The sequence below is a fragment of the Oratosquilla oratoria genome, chromosome 33 (genome assembly GCF_046742065.1).
Source record: "Oratosquilla oratoria isolate Oo_2021 chromosome 33, ASM4674206v1, whole genome shotgun sequence".
Taxonomy (NCBI): domain Eukaryota; kingdom Metazoa; phylum Arthropoda; class Malacostraca; order Stomatopoda; family Squillidae; genus Oratosquilla; species Oratosquilla oratoria.
Window position 1 is genome coordinate 6,542,481 of NC_134809.1, and position 25,546 is coordinate 6,568,026.

General features: G+C 40.8%; 1 protein-coding gene across 6 annotated transcripts in view; it reads right to left on the bottom strand.

Moving 5' to 3' along the window:
- Positions 1-25,546, bottom strand: part of LOC143017731 (DENN domain-containing protein 1A) — a 75,250-nt gene that overhangs the window by 42,843 nt on the left and 6,861 nt on the right. For 5 of the 6 annotated variants that reach the window (XM_076172521.1, XM_076172520.1, XM_076172525.1 and 2 more), the window contains exons 4-9: positions 22,779-22,911; positions 20,798-20,851; positions 17,386-17,514; positions 15,462-15,590; positions 15,025-15,360; positions 1,744-1,920 (exon numbers count right to left, since the gene is read on the bottom strand). In XM_076172521.1, coding sequence (XP_076028636.1) covers positions 1,744-1,920; positions 15,025-15,360; positions 15,462-15,590; positions 17,386-17,514; positions 20,798-20,851; positions 22,779-22,911 — 958 coding nt within the window. Of the gene's footprint in view, positions 1-1,743; positions 1,921-15,024; positions 15,361-15,461; positions 15,591-17,385; positions 17,515-20,797; positions 20,852-21,535; positions 21,797-22,778; positions 22,912-25,546 lie in introns of those variants that run through there. The other variant, XM_076172522.1, reaches the window with a different exon arrangement.

Sequence of the window (25,546 nt, forward strand, 5' to 3'; positions counted from 1 at the left end):
CCACTCCTTCAAACTGACCTCATTGCAATTAAGATCATCCACAAGAACTATATTGTTACTTAATTTATTTTTTTATCATTATTTTTCTTCTTTTTTCATGAGGAGAGTTGCATTTGACAACATTTCTTGAGAGTCAACTTCTTTCTAAGGTCAGCTTCTTTCTTGGGAGAGGGGGACATATGCCATAATGAGGTCTCTTCTTTCGAGCCTTTTAGTTCTAATTCTAGGATGGATTGTTTCAGCCTTCACTCAGATTTGCTTCCTCCACCATTATATCATTTCTCACAACAACCATCACTACAACACTCATTTCACCTTCTCTGTCTCTTCTTCTGAAAGTGTGTCTATCATTCCTCAGCTGTAGATGAACATTTCTTGGGGTCTTGGCCTCTTCTACACACAAAATAGCCACAAAATGTCAGGCTTATTTGTCAATAAATAATCTTTTATCTTCAAATTGTCTGAAAGTAAAACATATACATTTGCTGAGGTTATATTTTGTTTTCTTTCAGTGTTTCCTGTACTATGTTGCACTTTAGTCTTTTTTTAAACAATTTCTTCATACTCTGATTGACAACTCTCAATTTTTTGCCTAAAATCATTGATTTATAATATGCTTTGTGTATAGGCTCACCCATGTTTTTTTGTGGTACTGGATAACAATGGGAAGTAATTTCAGTGTAAGTCCTGGAGCATCTGTACAATACATCCTTTATACTTAGACTACAATGTACTCCAGGGTATCACCATAAAGCAATGTGTGAGAGATGTACATCCAGATCTGTAAAAATTACGCACAAGTATACAAACACAAACACGCATCCATATCCTTATGTGGTGTACATAGATACTCTACACATCTACCCATGAAAAGCAAACATGCTGGCTTACAAACACCTTTCCCACAGTACAAATAAAAATGTGTTCAGTCTTTCTTCATGGATCACAGAGCCAAATATATTGTACAATATCCTTGATAGCTAATCTTGAAATACTGTGTGAATATGTTTGTTTGCAATCCTAATGGGTAATATGAAGCTTTGTAGACTTACAAATGCCTAAGCTCCTAACTAGTAAAAGTTGCAGAAACTTAAAGCATGAAAACAATAATATGATTAACTCTAATTATCAATCAAAAGTGGTCTTCATCTCTAAGGATATTTACTAATCTTAAGAGAAAGGAAAAGAGATAATAAATACATAACTTTTACATACTTTTCAGTTTTTGCCTTAACTGAAGCACAAGTAAACATTTTCAAAAACATAATTAAATGTTACACATTAGAATTAAACAAAAAAAAAGTACCATTACCAAATTTGAGAGGATTAATCTTAAAAATACTATGAAGTTTCCCTTTTAGAAAAAGTTCTCAGACAAGAAGACACTTCAATCAAAAGATAGATTGTATTTCATCCTTTATTGCAGTTCTGCATATACCACACACCTCACCATGAAGCAAACTGTTTAAATTTAGCACAGCCTTAGATATAAAAAAAATATATATTATTGAAAAAAATTGCATAGCAAATCTTTATTATTTAAGTCAAGTAAACTATGTCAGGAACTAAATTTCCTTCTGTGATATACTGAAGGTATCAAGAGCTAAGAAGTACCCTTGACTCCCCATGCCTGAACTATCCAAATCCTGCACTACCAAAGCACCCGGAAAAACCACACCCACGCCAACCCTTCATGCGGCAGCTATTCCACACACCGACAAAATGCACCGTCTTCCTTCCTACCTTACTCTTTACTGTCTTCATGATTGCTCCACCCTCTTTCCTGAAGGTGGTCACAAAATGCTTGTACTGTTGCCGCACCTTTGAGGCCGACCGGTCACTGTGCATGCTCACCTCCGACTCAAAGTCATCTGAAGTCTGCTTGCCTGAGTTTAGCAGCTGCAAGCGCTCCTCAATGAACTGCAAGAGAGAAAAAAACATATATATATTAAAGCTATATATCCTTTATCAGACCTGATTCCAAAACACAATGACTATCTCCACACTCATGAAATAGCAAGGTTACTTTTCACTCTGAAGGGAAGGGGAATTTCTCCCTGTTTACTTGATTTTCCACATAAGGGGACGGAGAGGGGGGGTTGCCAATTGAGTGAAGTGGTCTTGCTGACCCAGGGCAGTGGGCAGGAGATGGAGGAGTTCCTTCATCCATGAGGAGCTAATATGTGAGGGAGGGAAGGGTGGTGGATGAAAGCGGAATAGGTGGGAGTGGGTACATGCCTTTTTAGATGGCTACCTCCCTTGTAAACAAAGAAAATAAGAAAAGAAAAGGCCTTAGTATATAAAATAGAATAGACTTTGACTTGATGCATAATATTCTGTCTAATACATACATATACCAAGGGCTTTTTCCCCCTAACAAAGGAGGTAACCAAAGTCAAAATGCATAAGTCCATTCCCACCAATGTCATCCCTACACACACTCCACTTCCATTCACCACCCCTCACCCTTCTTTTCTTGGCTCCTCCTGGATGATGGGTCATCCCCTATGGTAGGGAAGAAAGAATACTGCCACCAAGTGTTCCCACCCAAGTCATAAAAGGCAACAAAAATGGGAGAGGATAGGACTAGGCATCGTACTCTCTGTAGTCCCAAAGGGGACATTCCTTAAAAGAGTAAAAATTCTGTCTAATACCAAACACACTGAAGGGTGTCATGACTGATGGGAATAAACACCACAAATAAACCCTACTTACGAGTGTTGTTCAGAAAGTATCCAGCCATTTATGGTTTCAAGAAATGCTACCATACATACATACATATACCAAGGCTTTTTCCCCCTTCCAAGGGAGGTAGCCAAAAAGGGAAAGGCATAAAAACACTCCCACCCATTTCATCCCTAAATACACTCCACACCCCTCCCACCCTTCCTCTCATCTGAGCACCTCCTGGATGACGGGTCATCCCTGCACCCTGCCCACCGCCCTGGGTCAGAAGCAGTGTCGCAAGACACAGTACATCCACAGCGAGGCCGCTTCATTTAATCGGCGACCCCCCCTCTCCGTCCCCCTTTGCATATAAGGAGAGGACGGGGAGAAATCCCTTCGGGCTGCGTCAAAATTTACTCACACATACTACCCCACCCCCCACTTCCCCGCCCATTCCTCCTCATGCAGTCACAACATCATCCATATACAACCATTCTCCACTCACCTCTGTCTTCCGTCCTCTCCCTTCCTTCCTCAACAGACATTCCCCTCTTCCCCAAAGCCCCCTTCACCCCATCCATCCACCTCATCCTAGGACGTCCCCTCATGTTCACTCCCTCCACATCTGCCTTCCATACCTCTTTTACTAGTCTTTCTTCACTCATTCTTTCCATGTGTCCAAACCATCCTAATATTCTTTCATCAACCCTATCTCCCAAATCTTTTTTCACCCCTGTTCTCCTCCTAACCTCCTCATTTCTCACTCTATCTAGCCTAGTAACCCCCACCATACTTCTCAGACACCTCATCTCAAACACATTCAAACTCCTTCTCTCTTCTTCTCTTATGTTCCACGTTTCTGCCCCATACAGTGCTGTTGGCACAATCACTCCTTCATACAGTCTCCTCTTCGCATCCATTCCCAAATGTCTATTCCTCATTACACTCTTTAAACCACCAAGGCATTTACTCGCTTCTCTCAATCTACATTCTACCTCCACCTTCACTCCACCTTTTCCTGCTACACTTGCACCCAAGTATCTAAAACTATCCACTTCCTCCAGTCGCTCTCCCTTAATGTTCACTTCCAGTCTACTGCCACTTTCACCCCTTGTACATCTCATCACCTTACTTTTACCCACATTTATCTTTAGCTTTCTTCTATCACATACTCTCCCAAACTCTGCCACCAGCTTCCTCAATCCCTCCTCTGACCCTGCCACAAGCGCAGTGTCGTCCGCAAACAACAGCTGGCTCACCTCCCACTTTTCTCCATTTTCTTTAACCATCTCCAATCCCTGACTCACTACCCTAGCATTCACCTCTCGCACCACCCCATCCATGTATAAGTTGAACAGCCAGGGCGACATAACGCATCCTTGACGAAGTCCCACCTTTACTTCAAACCACTCACTCTCTCCATTTCTAATCCTAACACATGCTCTACTACTCTCATAAAATCTCTTGACAGCTCCCAAAAGCTTTCCTCCTATCCCATAAATCTGCATAACCTCCCACAGTGCCTTTCTGTCTACCCTATCATAAGCCTTTTCCAGATCCATGAAAGCCCAAAAAACATCCTTCCCCTTTCCTATAGCTTTCTCACATATCTGTCTTACCACAAAGATCTGATCTACACAACCTCTACCCGTCCTAAATCCACACTGTTCCTCACCAATTACTCCCTCTGTTCCTCTCCTAATCCTCTCAATTAAGATCCTCCCATAAGCCTTCCCTACTACACTCAACAGGCTAATCCCTCTGAAATTACTACATTCACACTTGTCCCCTTTTCCCTTGTAAAGAGGAACTATACAGGCACTACTCCAGTCCTCCGGTACTCTACCCTCTCTCCAGCAAACATTAAATAACCTCACCAACCAGTCCACCATCACTGCACCTCCCTTTTTCAGACATTCTGCATGACATCCATCCAGACCAGGTGCCTTACCTGCTTTCATCATCTTTACAGCTGCCTTCACCTCATCCTTCCTTATTTCTCCTCCATTCTCCTCACTCATCACTCTCATTTTCTTCGCATTTCCCACTGCAGCTATCTTTCCTTCCCTATCCTCCTTCACATTCAGCAACTCCCTAAAATATTCTGCCCATCTTCCCCTCACTGCCATCTCTTCCATTATCAACTCTCCATCTGTACCTTTTACCTTTTCTTCCCTACTCGATTCGCCTCCTCTTCCTCTCTTAATTTCTTTCCAAAACATCTTTTTATTACTTTCAAAATTTTCTGTCACACTCCTACCCCATTTCACATCTGCTCTCCTCTTTGCCTCCTTTACCTTTTGCTTTACTTCTCTTTTCTTTTCTTTGTACGTCTCATATGACTCCCCTGTCCTCTTTTGTAACCAATCTGTGAATGCTCGCTTCTTCTCTTCTACAGCCTTCTTTGTTTCCTCATCCCACCATTCACTACCCTTTCTTCTATTTCCCCCTGTCCTTCTTGTTCCACACACCATCCTTGCACACTTTAAGACTCCCTCCTTGAACCATCCCCATTCCTCCTCCACACCCATCTCTGCTCTATCCTTTACTCCCTCCCACTCCTCCTTCAGCTTCTTTTCGTACTCCTTCTCCTTTTCCTTTTCATTCAAGGAGTTCACTCTAAGAACCTCCCTACCTTTTGTCCCTTTCCTCCTTCTCCATCTATCCTCCACTCTCAGCTTACCTTCCACCAAAAAATGATCTGATATTCCCCCACCCTCTCCCCTTAGCACATGTACATCCTTAACTCTTCCTATCATAATCCTATTTACCACTACATAATCCATTAGCGCTCTATCTACCACCCTTCCCTCCACCACCCTCTCCCATGTGTACTTATGCTTGACTTTCTTCCGAAACACTGTATTTGCTATCATCAACTCTCTTTCTAGACACATTTCCACCATCAACTCTCCACTACGATTCTTTCCTGGAACTCCACACTTCCCAACCACTCCATCGATTGGACCATTTCCCACCCTAGCATTAAGGTCTCCCAGTACTATTACATTGACATTTCTTCCTAAACCCTCTATGCACTCATTTAAATCTATCCAAAAGGCCTCCCTTTCTTCCATGTCCTTCTCACTGCCCGGCCCATATGCACTTACAAAGACCCACATCTCCTTTCCCAGTTTCTCTGGGAAATGCTACCAACCTAGGATAATGGCAGCCTACTCTCCTTCAAAGTAGTCTCCTTTGGACCTCACACACTTCTCTCAGTGTCCCTTCCAAGTTTCAAAACATTTTGAAAAGTCCTCTTTTGGGATCTTTATCAGCTGGCTTGTCTCATTCCTCTTAATCTCATCTAAGGATGGAAATTTCCTCCCTTTGAATGGCGATTTTAGTTTTGGGAAAATCCAGAAGTCACAGATAGATAGATCTGGCCTGTTGGGGGCCTGAGTGAGCTGGGTGATGGAATGTTTTGCCAAAAATCCCTCCATGACAAATGAAGATTGTGCAGGTGCATTATCAAGATGAAGGATCCAGTCTCCATTAGCCCGCAGATGTTGGTTTTATCTTCTCACTACATCCCTCTGACAGTGAAGAACTTCCATGTAATACTCCTTCATTATTGCTCGGCCATGAGGAGCATACTCGTGGTGGACACCCTGATAATCAAAAAACACTGTCAACATGACCTTGAGAAGGCTTCAACTTTCCATGCCTTCTTCAGACATGGAGACACAGGTGACTTCCATTGGCTAGACTGGGCCTTCATTTCTGGGTCATAACCGTAGCCCCACAACTCCTATCTGGCTACTAATTGTTTCAGGAAATTTGGGTCATATGTAGCAGCTTGAAGCAAGCCCTGTGAATTTTCAGCACAAAATTCCTTCAGCGCACGGGTCAGATGTGGGATAAATTTTGCCCCACGTGTCATGCCAAGATCTTTCATCAAAATCTTTGAAACATTTATCCATGAGATACCAAGAACATCTAATTCTTGGACTGTCAATCACCAAATTTCATTGATTGCAGTCTTCACACATTCAACATTTTCAAGTGTTCTGTATGTTGAAGGCCTTCCAGAATGTGGATCACTTTCAATGGATTTTCAGCCTTCTTTAATGCATTTGTACCACATTTTTATCTGTGGCAGGGTCAGAGGAGGGATTGAGGAAGCTGGTGGCAGAGTTTGGGAGAGTATGTGATAGAAGAAAGCTAAAGATAAATGTGGGTAAAAGTAAGGTGATGAGATGTACAAGGGGTGAAAGTGGCAGTAGACTGGAAGTGAACATTAAGGGAGAGCGACTGGAGGAAGTGGATAGTTTTAGATACTTGGGTGCAAGTGTAGCAGGAAAAGGTGGAGTGAAGGTGGAGGTAGAATGTAGATTGAGAGAAGCGAGTAAATGCCTTGGTGGTTTAAAGAGTGTAATGAGAAATAGACATTTGGGAATGGATGCGAAGAGGAGACTGTATGAAGGAGTGATTGTGCCAACAGCACTGTATGGGGCAGAAACGTGGAACATAAGAGAAGAAGAGAGAAGGAGTTTGAATGTGTTTGAGATGAGGTGTCTGAGAAGTATGGTGGGGGTTACTAGGCTAGATAGAGTGAGAAATGAGGAGGTGAGGAGGAGAACAGGGGTGAAAAAGGATTTGGGAGATAGGGTTGATGAAAGAATATTAGGATGGTTTGGACACATGGAAAGAATGAGTGAAGAAAGACTAGTAAAGGAGGTATGGAAGGCAGATGTGGAGGGAGTGAACATGAGGGGACGTCCTAGGATGAGGTGGATGGATGGGGTGAAGGGGGCTTTGGGGAAGAGGGGAATGTCTGTTGAGGAAGGAAGGGAGAGGACGGAAGACAGAGGTGAGTGGAGAATGGTTGTATATGGATGATGTTGTGACTGCATGAGGAGGAATGGGCGGGGGGGTGGGGTAGTATGTGTGAGTAAATTTTGACGCAGCCCGAAGGGATTTCTCCCCGTCCTCTCCTTATATGCAAAGGGGGACGGAGAGGGGGGGTCGCCGATTAAATGAAGCGGCCTTGCTGTGGATGTACTGTGTCTTGCGACACTGCTTCTGACCCAGGGCGGTGGGCAGGGTGCAGGGATGACCCGTCATCCAGGAGGTGCTCAGGTGAGAGGAAGGGTGGGAGGGGTGTGGAGTGTATTTAGGGATGAAATGGGTGGGAGTGTTTTTATGCCTTTCCCTTTTTGGCTACCTCCCTTGGAAGGGGGAAAAAGCCTTGGTATATGTATGTATGTACTTATTGAAGCATCCTGGTACGCCTTCTCAATCATCTGAATAATTTCTGCTGACAAATGATCAAGTTTGCAACAAAACTTGATACAGATTCGCTGATCTACTTGCTCAGTCATTGTCAATGCAACAGTCAAATAGTATACACCTTCACTCAACTATGTCTGGTGGGTAACTGAGGTGTCACATGGGAGTACTGCCACTCACACACACAGTAGAGTCTTCTGTAAGTGTCCTCCAAGTTCTGTTTGGATCACACAACCAGTTCTGCAAATGTTCATAATGGCTGGATACTTTCTGGACACACCTCATATACACAATGGCCACAATCAGGGGGTGGCCAAGTCAAAGCATACACACACACACACACACACTTCAACGAATGGACGGCTTAGAAGACGTTCTGAAGAAAAGTGAAGTCTGTGGATCCCAACGCAAAGAGAAGTGCCTAGTGTTTTTGCAGGGTGGGGGGGAAATTGCTCGTGGAGTAGTGGGAACGTAGGGAAAGAGGAAAAGGGGAGGGATTACTGAGGGAAATGGAAGGAAATGAGGAGGGAGTAGACTTTGACCAGCCAGACAAGCGGAAGGTAAACAAAAGACTTAGCGAGGATCAAATGTCTAATAAAAATGTAAAGATTAGAAGTATAGAGAGGAGCAATACAGAAGAAAGTGACGAGAATATGTTCCAGGGATTTAAAGAGGGTGGGGGGGACACAACCCCCCCCCCCCCCCGACTGATAAGACTAGAGGAGAGAGTTGATAAGGTGATCGAGGACTTGGAGCGTAAGTTAGGTAACGTAGACTCCATTTTCCAAAGAATTGAAAGGTTGGAACAACTAGAGAAGGCTAACAGAAACTTAACTGAAGAAATAGAGGACCTAAAAAGACAGTTAGGAAATGTAAAGGAGGAGAATGAGAAATTGAAGAAGAATAGTAATGAAAACAGAGAGAAAATAGATACAGAAGCTAAAAATTGGAGAATAACTCAAGAAGGGAATAAGGTTTCATTCACTGACATAGTCAAACAGCAATTGAAAGAACATAATGAAGACTCAGTTATTAAAGTGATGAGACAGAAGGAGAATATAGTAAGAGAATTAGCTGACAAAAAGAAATGTATAATTATATTAGGAATGGAAGAGAAACATAACCCAGATAGAACCGCAAGAATCAAGGAGGAAAATGAAAGAGTAAGCAGTTTATTAAAATTAGTCCAGGAAGATGAACCAGAAATTATAAAGGAAATTGAGGAAAAATTCAGACTCGGAAAATATAGTACAGATAAGACCAGACCAATTAAGATTAAATTCAGGTCACAAACAACAGCAGAGAAAATTCTATCCAAGACAGGGAAACTAGCAACAAATGATCAATATAAAAAGGTATGGATAAAAAGAGAAATGAATAAGGAGGAAAGAGAGGCAGAAAAGCAGAAAAGAATTTAAGCTAAGGCAAAAAACGAGGAAAGAACGGAGTCAGAGAAAGAGAGATTCTATTGGAGAGTAGTGAACATGAAAATAAAGCAGTTCGACATACTAAAGAAAAACATAAGGGAAACAGAGAATACAATGGAAGTGGCAGAAAACTAAGAGTGTCTTACACAAATATAGATGGATTGATAACAGGATTGAATGAACTGAATGATTATTTGAAAGAAAAAGAACCGGACATAATGGGAATTGTAGAAACAAAATTAAAAGGCCCACTACCACCCAACAGTGTAGGACATGATACATACAATTATTGGATTAGAAACAGAGAGAAAAAACAAGGGGGTGGAGTTATGTTCCTGACTAAGAAGGATATAAACGTGAAAGGTGTCATATATGGAAAGAATACAGTAGAGATGATTATGATAGAAGTGGAAGACAGAGATAAGAAGAGCAGAAAATTTGTGATCAATTATGTGCCTCCGAAAACAGCCTCATGGGAGGAGAGTGAACATAAAAGTATGTTAGAGGACACAAAGATAGCATTAACTAAAATAATGGAAGACGGAGGAAGAATAGTTATGATGGGCGACTTTAATTGCAAAGAAATCTGCTGGGAAGAAATGACAGTAAAGAGTGGTGATGACTCATGGGGAAATGCTCTACTTGAGATGATTACTGACCATTCAATGACACAATGGATACAAGAGAACACTAGGTATAGAAATGAAGAAGAACCATCGAGGCTAGACTTAATAATTACATCTGAACCTAGAATAGTGGACAAGATTGAATATAAAACACCAATAGGTAAAAGTGACCACATATTGATTGAACTGGAACTTAATGAAGAAAAATATATCAAAAGAAATGAACAATATAGAAAAGGAAGAATGATGTATGAAAAAACAAACTTTGATAAAATAAGAGAATTCTTCCAACAAGAAAACTGGGAAGAAATATACAAAGAAGAAACAACAGTGGAAGAGAAATGGAATATTTTGACAAAAATTTACAAAAAAGGAGTGGAAAAGTATGTCCCAAGACAAAAACAAGAAAAAGAATATGTAAAATGCTGGTACAACAAAAGTTGTAGGGAGTTAAAGGACAAAAGAGACAAAGCCTGGAACAGATGGAAAAAAGACAGAAGACCTGAAAAATGGAAAATATATACTGGTTATAGAAATGAATATGTACAAAAGTGCAGAGAGGAAAAAAGAAAATATGAAAAAGATGTTATAGAAAAGTGTAAAGATCAACCAAAACTATTCTACAGATTTGTAAACAATAAACTGAAAAACAAACAAGACTTAGAGAAATTAAGACAAGGAGGAGTTGAATACACTGAGGAAATGGAAATGGCAGAAATTATGAACAAACATTTTAAATCAGTGTTTACAAGGGAAAATATACAACCTGAAGAGATTGAGTGGAAGGAAAAAGTCCCCCCTATGGAAGAAATAGAAGTAACAAAGAATGAAATATTGACACACTTGGGTAATTTTGATGTCAGAAAATCGCATGGGCCAGATGAAATAGCAAACTGGATTCTGAAAGAATGCAGGAATGAACTGGCAGACAAAATACATAGCATAATAAGCAGTTCCTTAAAAGAAGGAAAAGTTCCAGAAGATTGGAAAAAAGCAAATATAGTACCTATATATAAAGGAGGAAATAAAGAAGAACCTACCAACTATAGACCAGTCTCTCTAACAAGTACAATAGCAAAAATATGTGAAAGAATTATCAAAAGTAGATGGGTAAAATACTTGGAAAAAAACAACGTACTAAATCCAAGGCAATTTGGATTCAGACAAGGACGATCATGCGTCACCAATTTAATATGTTTCTATTCAAGGCTAATAGATATAATACAAGAAAGAGATGGATGGGCTGATTGTGCATTTCTAGACCTAAAAAAAGCTTTTGACAAAGTACCACATAAGAAGTTGCTTAAGAAATTAGAATATGAAGGAGGAATACAAGGTAAATTGCTAAATTGGATGGAAGACTTTTTGCAAGAAAGAAAAATGAGAGTAGTGATAAGAGATCAGCACTCAAAATGGAATGAAGTAATAAGCGGTGTCCCGCAGGGAACAGTTCTGGCCCCAATAATGTTTGCTATATATATTAATGATATGGATGAAGGAATTGAAAGCTATATGAGCTTCTTTGCAGATGATGCAAAATTACTGAAAAGAGTGAAAACTGAAGAAGATTGTGAATCACTACAGAGAGATCTAAATAAAGTACAAGAATGGAGTAGGAAGTGGGAGATGGAGTTCAATACAAAAAAGTGTAGTATAATGGAATTTGGAAAAAGCAAAAACAGAATAACAGGATCATATAATTTGGGAAAAGAAGGAATAAAAAAAGTAGAAAATGAGAAGGACCTGGGAGTCATTGTTATGAATAATATGTCACCTGAGAAACATATAAATAAGATTTTTGGAGAAACTTATAATTTAATAAGAACAATCAAAGTGGCATTTACATACCTGGATGAAGAAATGGTGAGGAAAATCCTAATCACCCTGATAAGACCAAGATTGGAATATGCAGCAACGATATGGTCACCAAGTACAAAAAAATGTATAAAAAAACTTGAAAGAATACAAAGAGCAATTACAAAACTGGCACCAACACTCTCAAAACTATCATATGAAGAGAGACTACAAAAACTTAAACTACAGACACTAGAGCAAAGAAGAGAGAGAGGAGATTTGATAGCTATTTACAGAATCATGAAAGGCATAGAAATTACTGATAGAGAGAATCTGATAAAATGGGATGACAGAAATACAAGAGGACACGGAAAGAAAATAAAAAAAGACAGCTATAGAAGAGATTTTAAAAAGAACAGCTTTCCTCACAGAGCAATAGACAGTTGGAACAAGTTAGATGAGAAAGTGGTGTGTGCAAAAACAATACATGAATTTAAAAATAGTTTAGATAAAATGAGATATGAAGACGGGACCCCACGAGCATAGCTCCCCTTCCCGTAAAATACAACTAGGTAAATACAACTAGGTAAATACAGACAGGAGTAAGAGAACATAAGAACATAAGAATAAAGGAGACTGCAAGAGACCATAAGGCCTACACTAGGCAGCTCCGTATCCATCACTACCTGTCATCCCCATCCATAAAGTTGTCTAATCGGTTTTTTAAAACAACTGATAGTTTCAGAGCTTACTACATGGTTACTAAGTTTATTCCATTCATTGACCACCCTATTAGTAAACCAATTCTTGCCTATTTCCTTCTTATGGGACCTCATGAGCAGTGTTCCTTTCCTAAACACTACCATTAGATAATGGCTACCTCCCTGGTAAGAGGGAAAAAAGCCCTTGGTATATAGATAGATAAATTAGATAAATACAGTGGCAGGACATCCCTATTCCCACTCCAGCCATCCTGAGTATCAAGAGGTGGGAAAATGGGGTTCCATTAAATGATTATTTGGAAGGATATTTAGGGGAAAACAAAAGGAAGGAAAACCAAAATTTGGAAGGCATGTGAAGCTGTGAGTTGACAAAAAAGGTGAATAGTGACAGTTGCTGTGAATCTGGGACTGAAACAAATTTGAGATTGACGATGTGCAAGTGAACTAATGATAACCACAGTGGAAAATTGATAAGGCATAAGATATTGTGAGTGCACTTCATAAATAATTAATAACTTGATGAGCAAAAACTGAAAATATTGACTACCAATTAAATTATATGTATAATTTAAAAGAAAATTAAAAAGGGTATGGTATGGAGTGAGATGTACAAGGGGTGAAAGTGGCAGTAGACTGGAAGTGAACATTAAGGGAGAGCGACTGGAGGAAGTGGATAGTTTTAGATACTTGGGTGCAAGTGTAGCAGGAAAAGGTGGAGTGAAGGTGGAGGTAGAATGTAGATTGAGAGAAGCGAGTAAATGCCTTGGTGGATTAAAGAGTGTAATGAGGAATAGACATTTGGGAATGGATGCGAAGAGGAGACTGTATGAAGGAGTGATTGTGCCAACAGCACTGTATGGGGCAGAAACGTGGAACATAAGAGAAGAAGAGAGAAGGAGTTTGAATGTGTTTGAGATGAGGTGTCTGAGAAGTATGGTGGGGGTTACTAGGCTAGATAGAGTGAGAAATGAGGAGGTGAGGAGGAGAACAGGGGTGAAAAAGGATTTGGGAGATAGGGTTGATGAAAGAATATTAGGATGGTTTGGACACATGGAAAGAATGAGTGAAGAAAGACTAGTAAAGGAGGTATGGAAGGCAGATGTGGAGGGAGTGAACATGAGGGGACGTCCTAGGATGAGGTGGATGGATGGGGTGAAGGGGGCTTTGGGGAAGAGGGGAATGTCTGTTGAGGAAGGAAGGGAGAGGACGGAAGACAGAGGTGAGTGGAGAATGGTTGTATATGGATGATGTTGTGATTGCATGAGGAGGAATGGGCAGGGGGGTGGGGGTGGGGTAGTATGTGTGAGTAAATTTTGACGCAGCCCGAAGGGATTTCTCCCCGTCCTCTCCTTATATGCAAGGGGGGACGGAGAGGGGGGGTCGCTGATTAAATGAAGCGGCCTTGCTGTGGATGTGCTGTGTCTTGCGACGCTGCTTCTGACCCAGGGCGGTGGGCAGGGTGCAGGGATGACCCATCATCCAGGAGGTGCTCAGATGAGAGGGAGGGTGGGAGGGGTGTGGAGTGTATGTAGGGATGAAATGGGTGGGAGTGTTTTTATGCCTTTCCCTTTTTGGCTACCTCCCTTGTAAGGGGGAAAAAGCCTTGGTATATGTATGTATGTATGGTCAACCAATTGAATGGGGATCACAAAATAATAAATGAGAAAGTTATCTAGAGGACAGTGTACAAGCAATGATAAAGGCATTAAAAATCAAGAAAAAATAAGAGATCAAACAAGAACACAAAAAGGTGGATGAAGATTCATGAGGAGGGAAAACAATGGAGAGAAAAAAGGAAAGTAGTAGAAAGGAGGTTATAATGATATTTAAAGAAAGTTTGTGGATAAACATAAGTATATTACTATGGTTTGATGGAAAAAGGAACATTTACCAGTAAGAACAGAAAGAAAAACTGAAACAAGACTAGATGCTTGGACATTAAAAAATACAGTTTTCCATATACAAGCAATGATTCATGGAATATATGGGAGGAGGGAATAGTACACTCATCCAGCACAAGAAAATGAGGTTAAATTTTATTACTGGGAGTGCAGACAGGGCCATACAAGCATAACTCTCATCCTGTAAAGAGATATGTACAAGTGGGCAAACATGCCTTCACTGCCCTGCATTCACATAATTCAAGCAACACTACTATAACTTCACTGAGATCTCTGGGACAGACTAGTGGCTGTGGCCAATTGTCTGGGGCAGTAGTTCTTACCCTGGGGTACCTATACCTTAAAGGAGTATGAAACCTTGAACCTGGGGGTACGAGACATGATAGCCAGTGCATGGTACTGTATATTCACAATGAGAAAGCAAAGCGAGGTTTGTATCACTATCTTTTTCACATGTTTGCAATATATTTGTATTGGATGGGGGTGCGAGAATTTTTTCTGAAATATCAAGGGGCACAGGCACTGAAAAAGGTTAAGAACCATTGTTCTAGGAATTGTGAGTTTCTACCAAGACAAACCACAAGAAGAATGTGGGTGCCTATTAAGACCATGAAGAGAATACAACTTAGTCTGAGTATAGTAAGGTATACTGAACCTGTTGAAATATCTGTAGATGAAGCATGTTCTCCACAAAGGGCTGAAATGCCGGGGGACGGATGGCTACAAATTTTTCTTGATTGAAAGTTATTTTTTTATCTTCCTCACGAAACTGAAGGGCCTCCCGATAGTTGCCCATGAGTTGCACCAAAGCACGCAGAAAGGCCCTTGCCACGACATCCCCCAGCATGCCTCCACCATTCCCTTTCAAACTCCGTTTCAAGTTAAAGATAACTTCATCTGGCAGAGAGGCCAAGTCATCAAAAGGTGTCGTTACGGCATTGTTGTCAGCGTCAAGAACTACAGCCTCTCCTATGTCTTCGGTTCTTACTTTCTGCAATGAAACAACATAAAATAGGACTATATCTAAGCATCCTTTTAAATACATAATTTTTTTCATAAGACAATTTTTTTCAGTACAGTAGCTGCACTCACCGACAACAGAGATGAGCAAACACCAATAAGGAAGGGCATAGGGGCAAGAAGGTAATCGACCAAATGCTGAGGCAGCACAGGAATGAAGATGTGCTGCCAAACCATTGGATAAAGCACTGCATTGGCTGCCTGTAACCACAAAACAAAGTATGAATTTCACAGTAAACTAAAATATTAATAAGTTTTCTTAACTGAATCAATCTGTTGCCTTGATTCTATCTGCAGAAGACATACGGCCCTCAGATATCTACTTATTCACCAGGTTCACTTACAAATCATTCAGAAAATAAACTGTATTGTCATCTGCACTGAGGATTCTGAACAATGTAAGATGATATGGTCTGTGTATTGTGTGTGCTATCTGCATCTAAAGCATATAAGTGTCTATTTACAGGTCCAATTCTGTATCAATAAAATTTCAATCCTTGTACTGGGTATCAACATACTAGGGTACTGACAGCATAGTTTTATGCAGTAAAATTTTTAATTATTTGTTGAACCAATAATAATGTATTCTATTCCGGTAGTCCTGCATGACAGACTCGCTGGCCAAACGGGTTAGGGTGTCATTACTTGAGGCAAAGGTCGAGGGGATGACAGTTCGAACCCTGCCACTGGCGAAGTTGGACTAAGGGCAAGATTCATCAAATTCCACGCTACAAAGGCCTCTGTGAGGGGCACAGTCCTAGCCTCCCAATATGTTTTTTTTTTTTTTTTTTTTTAGTTTGTGACATTAACCCACATCAAACCATATCTGCATGACAGAAGTCAGAGAGAACCATCTCCACGCTGCTCATCTTCAAAGCACATCAAATCCATCACCTTCATCCAGAAGTGCAGCCCCAAGACCTTGACACTCAGTCTCTGGACCAAGCCTAAGATCTATTTCAATCAACTTTGATTTCCTCCTCCTTTTCAACTAACAAATGCTCCCTTCCTCCAACTACTGCAAATCAGTGACAGAAACTGTCCCACACCAATACAATAGAGTATTGCATTAGCTTTCAAATTCATAAGAACCACATACAACTACACTTCCACTACTTGGTTCTCAATAATCAGCAAAAGAAAGACACTTTACAAAGTATACAAATTAAACCAAAACCCTCCCCATGGAAAAAAGTGGATGCATGGTTCTATACTCAATAACATATGCAAAACAAATTTATCATAAAAAACACCAGCAACATACTATTAAAACATATACAACAATCTGCCATCCGTACCATACAATACCACCCAAAAACACATTCACACTCAGATCACAAAACAAGCTCTTCAAGACAAACCACCAAAATCAATACTCCACCAGCCCCCAACTTTCCCACACCCCCTGACATCAACCTCACAGAATAAGCCCTCTCAAGAGGAGCAAGATACACACTAGCATGCCGGTATTCAGGACATCGTCCATCTCGAAGACAGTGCCAGTACAGAACAGGCCTGGCCAAAGAATCAAGCTGCACTAGATGCAACTATCACACAGGACACTGAGTACCTCATCTTACACAGCCCCATACAAGCTATCCCTAAACAATAACACAATATTCCTTCCCTGGATAACCTATGGGTCTGTCCAGTGGCCACTGCCAGTTACCTAATAACCATGGGTCTCCTGAAAGAGAGACCTGAGGCAATAGACTGATTGTCTGATGTGAATCCTAGTATGGTGAAGTTTTTGTTCATTGATAGGCTCTAGCCATTCAGTGAAAGTGGGGTGCTTCATAGATTTGTTGTTATCTGTAGTGAGCAGTGTTAGTGAGAATTATAGGGGGGATGCACACATGTTTTATGTCACCCATTTTTAGTTAAGATATGTTTATGTTCTATATACTATCAATGAAAATATTTGACTTGCAAGTATATACATGTTTACATACATGCACATAGATGGGTATAAGCAATAAGTCAACACTACTCTTACCTGAACACAAGCGGAGAGCCTGGAGAGCCGCTTTGAAGTGACAATGATTCTGCGCTCATATAGCATAGAAGCAAAGACTATCATCATATTGTTTACATCTACTGCATTGTAATATTCAGTCAAGTTCCTCTGCAAGAAAATAATAATAATACATTGTAGTTCGTTAAGTGTAGTTGGGAAGGCTTATGGGAGGGTTTTGATTAAGAGGATTAGGAGATGAACAGAGGGAGTAATTGGTGAGGAACAGTGTGAGTTTAGGACAGGTGGGAGTTGCATGGATCAGATATTTGTAGTAAGACAGATATGTGAGAAAACTTTAGGAAAAGGTAAGGATGTTTTTTAGGCCTTTATGGATTTGGAAAAGGCTTATGACAGGGTAGACAGGAAGGCACTGTGGGAGGTATTCCAGATATATGGGATAGGATGAAAGCTTTGAAGAGCAGTCAAGAGTTTTAGGACAGGTAGGGGATGTGTAGATCAGATTCTTGTGGTAAGACAGATATGTGAGAAAGCTATAGGAAAAGTTAAGGATGTTTTTTGGGCTTTTATGGATCTGCAAAAGGCTTATGACAGGGTAGACAGGAAGGCACTGTGGGAGGTACTGCAGATATATGGGATAGGAGGAAAGCTGTTAAGAGCAGTCAAGAGTTTTTATGAGAGTAGTAGAGCTTGCATTAGGATTAGAAATGGAGGGAGTGAATGGTTTGAGGTAAAGGTGGGACTTCGTCAGGGGTGTGTTATGTCACCCTGGCTGTTCAATCTTTACATGGATGGGGTGGTGCGAGAGGTAAATGCAAGGGTAATGGGTCAGGGGTTGGAGATGATTAAAGAAAATGGAGAAAAGTGGGAGGTGAGGCCAGTTGTTGTTTGCCGACGACACTGCGCTTGTAGCAGGATCAGAGGAGGGATTGAGGAAGTTAGTGACAGAGTTTGAGAAGGTGTGTGAAAGAAGGAAACTGAAGATAAATGTGGGCAAAAGTAAGGTGATGAGATGTACAAGGGGAGAGAGTGACAGCAGGCTGGAAGTGAGCATTAAGGGTGAGAAACTGGAGGAAGTGGATAGTTTCAGATACTTGGGTGCGAATGTGACAGGAAAGAGAGGAGTGGGGGTGGAGGTAGAATGTAGATTGAGAGAAGCGAGTAAATGCCTTGGTGGATTAAACAGTGTGATGAGAAATAGACACCTGGTAATGAATGCTAAGAGGAGGTTATATGAAGGAGTGATTGTGCCAACAGCAATGTACAGGGCAGAAACATGGAACGTGAGAGAGGAAGAGAGAAGGAGCTTGAAATTGTTTGAGATGAAATGTCTGAGAAGTATGATAGGGGTTACTAGGCTAGATAGAGTGAGAAATAAGGAGGTGAGGAGGAGAACAGGGGTGGAAAAGGAGCTGGGAGATAGGGTTGATGAAAGAGTATTAGGATGGTTTGGACACATGGAAAGAATGAGTGAAGAAAGATTAGTAAAAGAAGTGTGGAAGGCAGAGGTGGAAGGAGTGAATATGAGGGGGCATCCTAGGATGAGATGGATGGATGGGGTGAAAGGGGCTTTACAAAAGAGAGGAATGTCTGTAGAGGAAGGACAGGAGAGGACAGAAGATCGGGGTGAATGGAGAAAGGCTGTGTATAGATGAGGCTGTGATGCATGAGGGGTAGTGGGTGGGAGATGGGGGGTGAGGAAGTATGTATGAGAAAAATTTGATGCAGCCCAAAGGGATTTCTCCGTGTCTTCTCCTTTCCTGCATGAGGGACGGAGAAGGGGGGGGGGTCGCCGAATTTATGAAGCGGCCTTGCTGCGGATGTGCTGTGTCTTGCGACACTGCTTCTGACCCAGGGCAGTGGACAGGATGCAGGGATGACCCGTCATCCAGGAGGTGCCAAGATAGGAGGGAGGGAGGGAGGTGGAGGGGAGTGGAATATATGGGAAATGAAATGGGTGGGAGTAATTCCTATGCCTTTTTCTTTTTGGCTACCCCACGTGTAAGGAGGAAAAAGCCTTTGGTATATGTATGTATGTATGTATGTATGTATGTATGTATGTAGTACAGCTTGTGTTAGAATCATAAATGGAGAGTGAGTGGTTTGAGATAAAGGTGGAATTTCATCAGGGATGTGTTATGCAACCTTGGCTGTTCAATTTATACATGGATGGGGTGGTGCGAGAGGTAAATGCAAGGGTAATGGGTCAGGGATTGGAGATGGTTTAAGAAAATGGAGAAAAGTGGGAGATAAGTCAGTTGTTGTTTGCTGACAACACTGAACTTGTAGCAGGATCAGAGGAGGGATTGAGGAAGTTAGTGACAGAGTTTGGGAAGGTGTGTGAAAGAAAGAAGTTGAAAATAAATGTGGGTAAAAGTAAGGTGATGAGGTGTACAAGGGAGAAAGTGGCAGCAGACTGGAAGTGAGTATTAAGGGAGAGAGACTGGAGGAAATGGACAGTTTTAGATACTTGGGTGCGGATATGGTGGGAAAGGGAGTAGAGGTGGAGGTAGAATGTAGATTGAGAGGAGCAAGTAAATGCCTTGGGGGATTAAAAAGTGTAATGAGAAATAGACACTTGGGAAAAAAGATTTTGGTATATGTATGTATATATATAAACGGCATTTTCACCCCCTTACAAGGGAAGTAGCCAAAAAACAATGGAATAAAATCCACTCCCACCCATTCCATCCCCACATACTCCACTCCCATCCACCCCTCTCTCTCCCTCTTATCTTGGTTCCTCCTGGATGATGGGTCATCCCTGCATCTCGCCCACTGCCCTGGGTCAGAAGCAATGTAGCAAGACACAGCCCATCCACAGCAAGGTCGCTTCATTTAGTCAGCAACCTTCCTTCTCCATCCTCTCATGCAGAAAAAGAGAAGACGGGGAGAAATCCCTTCAGGCTGCGTCCAAATATCATTCACACATACTCCCTTGCCCCCAATCCACTCCCTTCCATGCATTACAGCATCACCCATACACAACCATTTTCCACTCACCCCTATCTTCTGTCTTCTCCCTTCCTTCCTCAACAGACATCCCCCTATTTCCCAATGCCCCTTTAACCCCATCCATCCATCTCATCTTTGGTTGCCCCCTCATGTTCACTCCTTTTACCTCTGCCTTCTACACCCCTTTTTACTAATCTTTCTTCACTTTCCCACATATATGGAGGTGGCCAATTCAGAGCACATTATCTATATACCAAAAGCTTCTTCCTCTTTATCAGAGAGGTAGCACACATCTGCATCATACACAAAATCCACTCAACCACATGTTGAGTTGTAGTTAAAAAGTGGACTGATGTTTCATGCACAATTTGAGTCTACCATGGACTTTTTTGCATGATGAGCAAACTATAATCATTACAAGTAGTGGGTATACCAAAATGAACAGCAATGACTGACTCTAAAGAACACATTTACTCACATTGTCTGGGATGGTTGGTAGACGCAAGTGGTTTGGGCATTGCACCATAAAATGCTGGAAGAGAGAAAACATTGTGAGAATATACGAGCACAGTAAAGCTTAACCATTCATACAATAAATTATATAATAAATGTACCTAAGGCCCACTCTCTCGCGTAAAGGGGTGTGGCTAGGTCAAAATACTAACTTCACCAATCAATTAATTCCTTGCCCTAGGTCACTCTTGATAGGATCCATAGTCCCATGGTCACCAGCAACACATAAGGAGAATATGTTGGGCTGCTGTCTGGATAAGGTGAGAGTGGGGCAGTGTAGGATGAGGTGTTCAGTGTCTTCTTTGTTATGGTTGAATCTAGGGGAATTAGAATTTGTGGCTAAGCCAATTCTCTGTTTGTACTTCTTTAGTATTGGATGATGGCCTGAACACAGTACAGCATACCATTATGATTTGTCTGGGGGAGGGAGGACAGTATTTCTCAGTAGAGCTGAGCATATATTCTGGGGGAATGTACACTACTGGGTTTGGGAATCTGTATATAGTGCTATATAGTCTAGAGGAATACAGTACATTACTGGGTTTGGAAATCTGTCTTGGAGTGCTTGCTATGTGATCTGAATATGTACGTGTTTTTGTAGATATATATGAGGTATGATTCCCCCCTATTTGGCTGGCTATGTTTCTATGATGTGGGAAGGATAGTTGGGATCAAGGGACCTTGTATAGAATTGTGTGCCTACCATTTTCTTGTGCTGTTCTATTGGATGAATCTTGGTTTCTGAGTTCAGATGATAAATTGTTGTAGTTTAGGTATAATTCATCATTATTCATGCTTTGTTTTGTACTGTCCATAGGAAGTCTTTGTTTACTTGGTTGCTGGAGACCATGCTGGGGAGGCATAGTCAACTGTGATTCTTATGAGCTGTTTGTAAACTAAAAAAAAAAAAAAAAAATTCGGATAAAAGAAAAAATTAATACTTGTGGGTTTGCTGATTGATTGCTTGATTTGGTCTAACATCACAAACTCCCCCTTATTGGGAGGCATGGACGATGTCTCTTACAATGGACTTTGTACATACATATACCAAGGCTTTTTCCCCCTTACAAGGGAGGTAGCCAAAAAGGGAAAGGCATAAAATCATTTCCACCACTTCCATCCCTGAATACACTCCACACCCCTCCACCCTCCCTCTTATCTGAGCACCTCCTGGATGACGGGATCCCTGCACCTTGTCCACTGCCCTGGGTCAGAAGCAGTGTCGCAAGACACAGCACATCCACAGCAAGGCTGCTTCATTAAATCGGTGACCCACCCTCTCCGTCCCCCCATTGCATAAAAGGAGAGGACGGGGAGAAATCCCTTCGGGCTGCGTCAAATTTTGCTCACACATACTACCTCACCCCCATCCCCCCACCCATTCCACCTCATGCAATCACAACATCATCCATATACAACCATTCTCCATTCACCCGTCTTCTGTCCTTCCTCAACAGACATTCCCCTCTTCCCCAAAGCCCCCTTCACCCCATCCATCCACCTCATCCTAGGACGTCCCCTCATGTTCACTCCCTCCACATCTGCCTTCCATACCTCTTTTACTAGTCTTTCTTCACTCATTCTTTCCATGTGTCCAAACCATCCTAATATTCTTTCATCAACCCTATCTCCCAGCTCCTTTTCCATCCCTGTTCTCCTCCTCACCTCCTCATTTCTCACTCTATCTAGCCTAGTAACCCCCATCATACTTCTCAGACACCTCATCTCAAACACATTCAAACTCTCTTCTTCTCTTATGTTCCATGTTTCTGCCCCACACAATGCTGTTGGCACAATCACTCCTTCATACAGTTCAATTTGCCCCGAGCAGGAATCGAATCATCATCATCTTGACCTCCACAAGTAACGACAACCTAACCCGCTCAGCCAGCAAACATCCTTGTGGGTTTGTAACATAAACAATAACAACACATGATGAACCTTACCTGGTCATTGGGCAACGGCAGCACCAGGTCAGAACCAGGTGCTGGTGTAGGACACCTGTAAGCTTCCTGAAGACATAACCAAACATCTTCTGGGGAAGAAGAGCTCAAGTAGTCAGAACAAACATTCAACAATCTGAAACAAAAAATAAATATAAAGTAAAACATATTTTGATAAGTAAAATGTCCACATACTAATGCATCCTCAATCCATCCAACCATTGCCACCAAATCTCTTGCAGGAGATTCACAGCCTACATATAATTCACCTCCACATCCATGCCTCCATTTCCTCCTACATATGACTCCAAATATCTAAAGCTCTCAACATCCTCCAGCCTCTCATTCTTTAAACTCACTTTCAACTCGCCACCACAACATCCTTTGTACATATCATCACCTTTTGTCCAATTTTGCTTTCAGTTTGTCTCTCACACACCCTCCAAAACTTCACTCTCAATTGATTCAATCTATCCTCCAAATTGGCCATAAGAGTAGTATCATCAGCAAACAACAACTGGCTCACTTTCAAATTCCCTCCATTTTCATTCACAAACTCCAAATTCCTACCTAGCACCCTTGTGTTTACCTCCCTCACCATCCCATATTATATATATATTCATATATATATATATATATATATATACAGGTACTCCTCGTTTAACGACGACAATTGGGACCAGCGCGCCGTCGTTAACCGAATTGGTCGTTAAGCGAAAGTGTATACATATACGTACATGTACTGTATGTACAATGTCCAGCAATACATGTATCTTTATTTTCGTGTATTTTCCCTCTTTTATACAGTACATTAAAGCTTTATTTATTGTTTATTTACGGTGGTTAGGTTCCTAAAATTACCGTATATGACCAAATCCGCGTATGCTGACATTCCATATTGAATACCGGGGTATATTTTTAGTTTCGACCATGGGCGCAATATAACAATAGAAAATTAATTATTAATTTTGTAAATTAAAATGTATCAACGTAATATGCAATTTTGTGGGCGGAAATGAAAGTAAAAAATACCTTGCTACAAGAAAATATGCTAATGAACAAAGTCGGTAGCATAGGCTCGGGACGCCATCTTGTCGTCTGCCAACGTCTCTCACGACGACGAGCCAGATGACATTTAATTTGCAGGTAATGATTTATTAAACACAGGTTAGGTTAGTTTAGTTTAGGTTAGACGAATTAATATATCATCCTTTCATTTCTTCGACATCGGCATCTATCATAACAAACATGGTGTACCATTCATCCGACATGACTTCGTTACTTACGAAATCTGTTTTAGCATTTTTTTTCATTTCTGCTCACAAAATTGCATATTACGTTGATACATTATAATTTACAAAATTAATAATTAATTTTCTATTGTTATATTGCGCCCATGGTCGAAACTAAAAATTTACCACTACCGGTATACACTGTACCCCAGGTAGTTTTTGCAGCTTGCAGGATGGTAATGTAGACCTAAGCTTCAGAACACTTTACCTCATAGCTAATATCCACCGTACAAGTTCATTTATAACATCATACAAATTTGCCTCAGTCAACTTAATTATTGTACACGATGTTGTAACTTCGGGAGATTTACGTTAAACGACGCCATAAAGCCCGTCATTACTCCGAATTGTCGTTAACCGAGTAGGTCGTTAAACGAGGAGTACCTGTATATACATATATATATATATATATACACATACACACATACATTGAACAACCATGGTGGCATTACACAACTCTGGTAATTGATACACACATATTTACCAATGAACCCTTTCTCCTTACAAGGAGGGTGGCTGAATCAAAATATACACTCAACATTCACTCATTCCACATCTATTTGTTGTTACTTTTATCTTAATAAAATATGCACCATAAAAAACATGGTTTCACAAGAAAAAACAAAAAACCCATACATCAAATTCACATTTCCTATAATTTATGCATCTTCATAAGGATACATCTGACTATTTGTTACCAGAACACCATGTGAGAGAGGCTTTTCAACAAATTAAACTATGGAAAACAATTCTCAGAAATTCAAAGACCTGTAACATCAAACTACTGTCAACTTAAGTCACTCAATGTGGGAAACAATTTGGACTATTTTGTTGATGAAATTGACACCTAACATGATTAAGCTACATTAAATATCTTGTCAATTTATGAAAACCATATCATCAGTGTTGGGTATGACTTAGTCTTTGTATGTCCAGCAAACAATATTCATCTACACTAAGTTCAATACTCGAGGTCATGCATTTTCAAAATACTGTCATATACTTGCATATTTCTTGTTTAGAGCATTTGGCATCATGTTCAATGTTGTATACCCTTTCTATGAGCAATAACAAGACATACAATTTTAAAGAAGAGTTCAAATTCAAGTGTTTTGACTCCAGAGGATTATAATTTATGGAATAATTCACTGGCTGGTTATGACTTTCATTTCTATAAGTCAACTTATGTAATGTTAAAAAAATTTCATTATACAGTGAGAACTCTCATTAACGGACATTAATTAGCTGTGTTTGAGGTGTTTTTCCTGTGTTTTTGGTGCTGTTGTTTAGTGCATGCAATCACTGTGCCACCCAAAAACCACTCCAAAACACAGCAAAAACGCCGCAAACACAGCTAATTAACGCCCATTAAGGAGAAGTCTCACTGTACACAATATTGGTTTTGAGCCCTAACATTCACCTTGGACACAAAATGGTTCCACTACTTTCTGAATGCTTGAAATACCACTGGACAGTAGT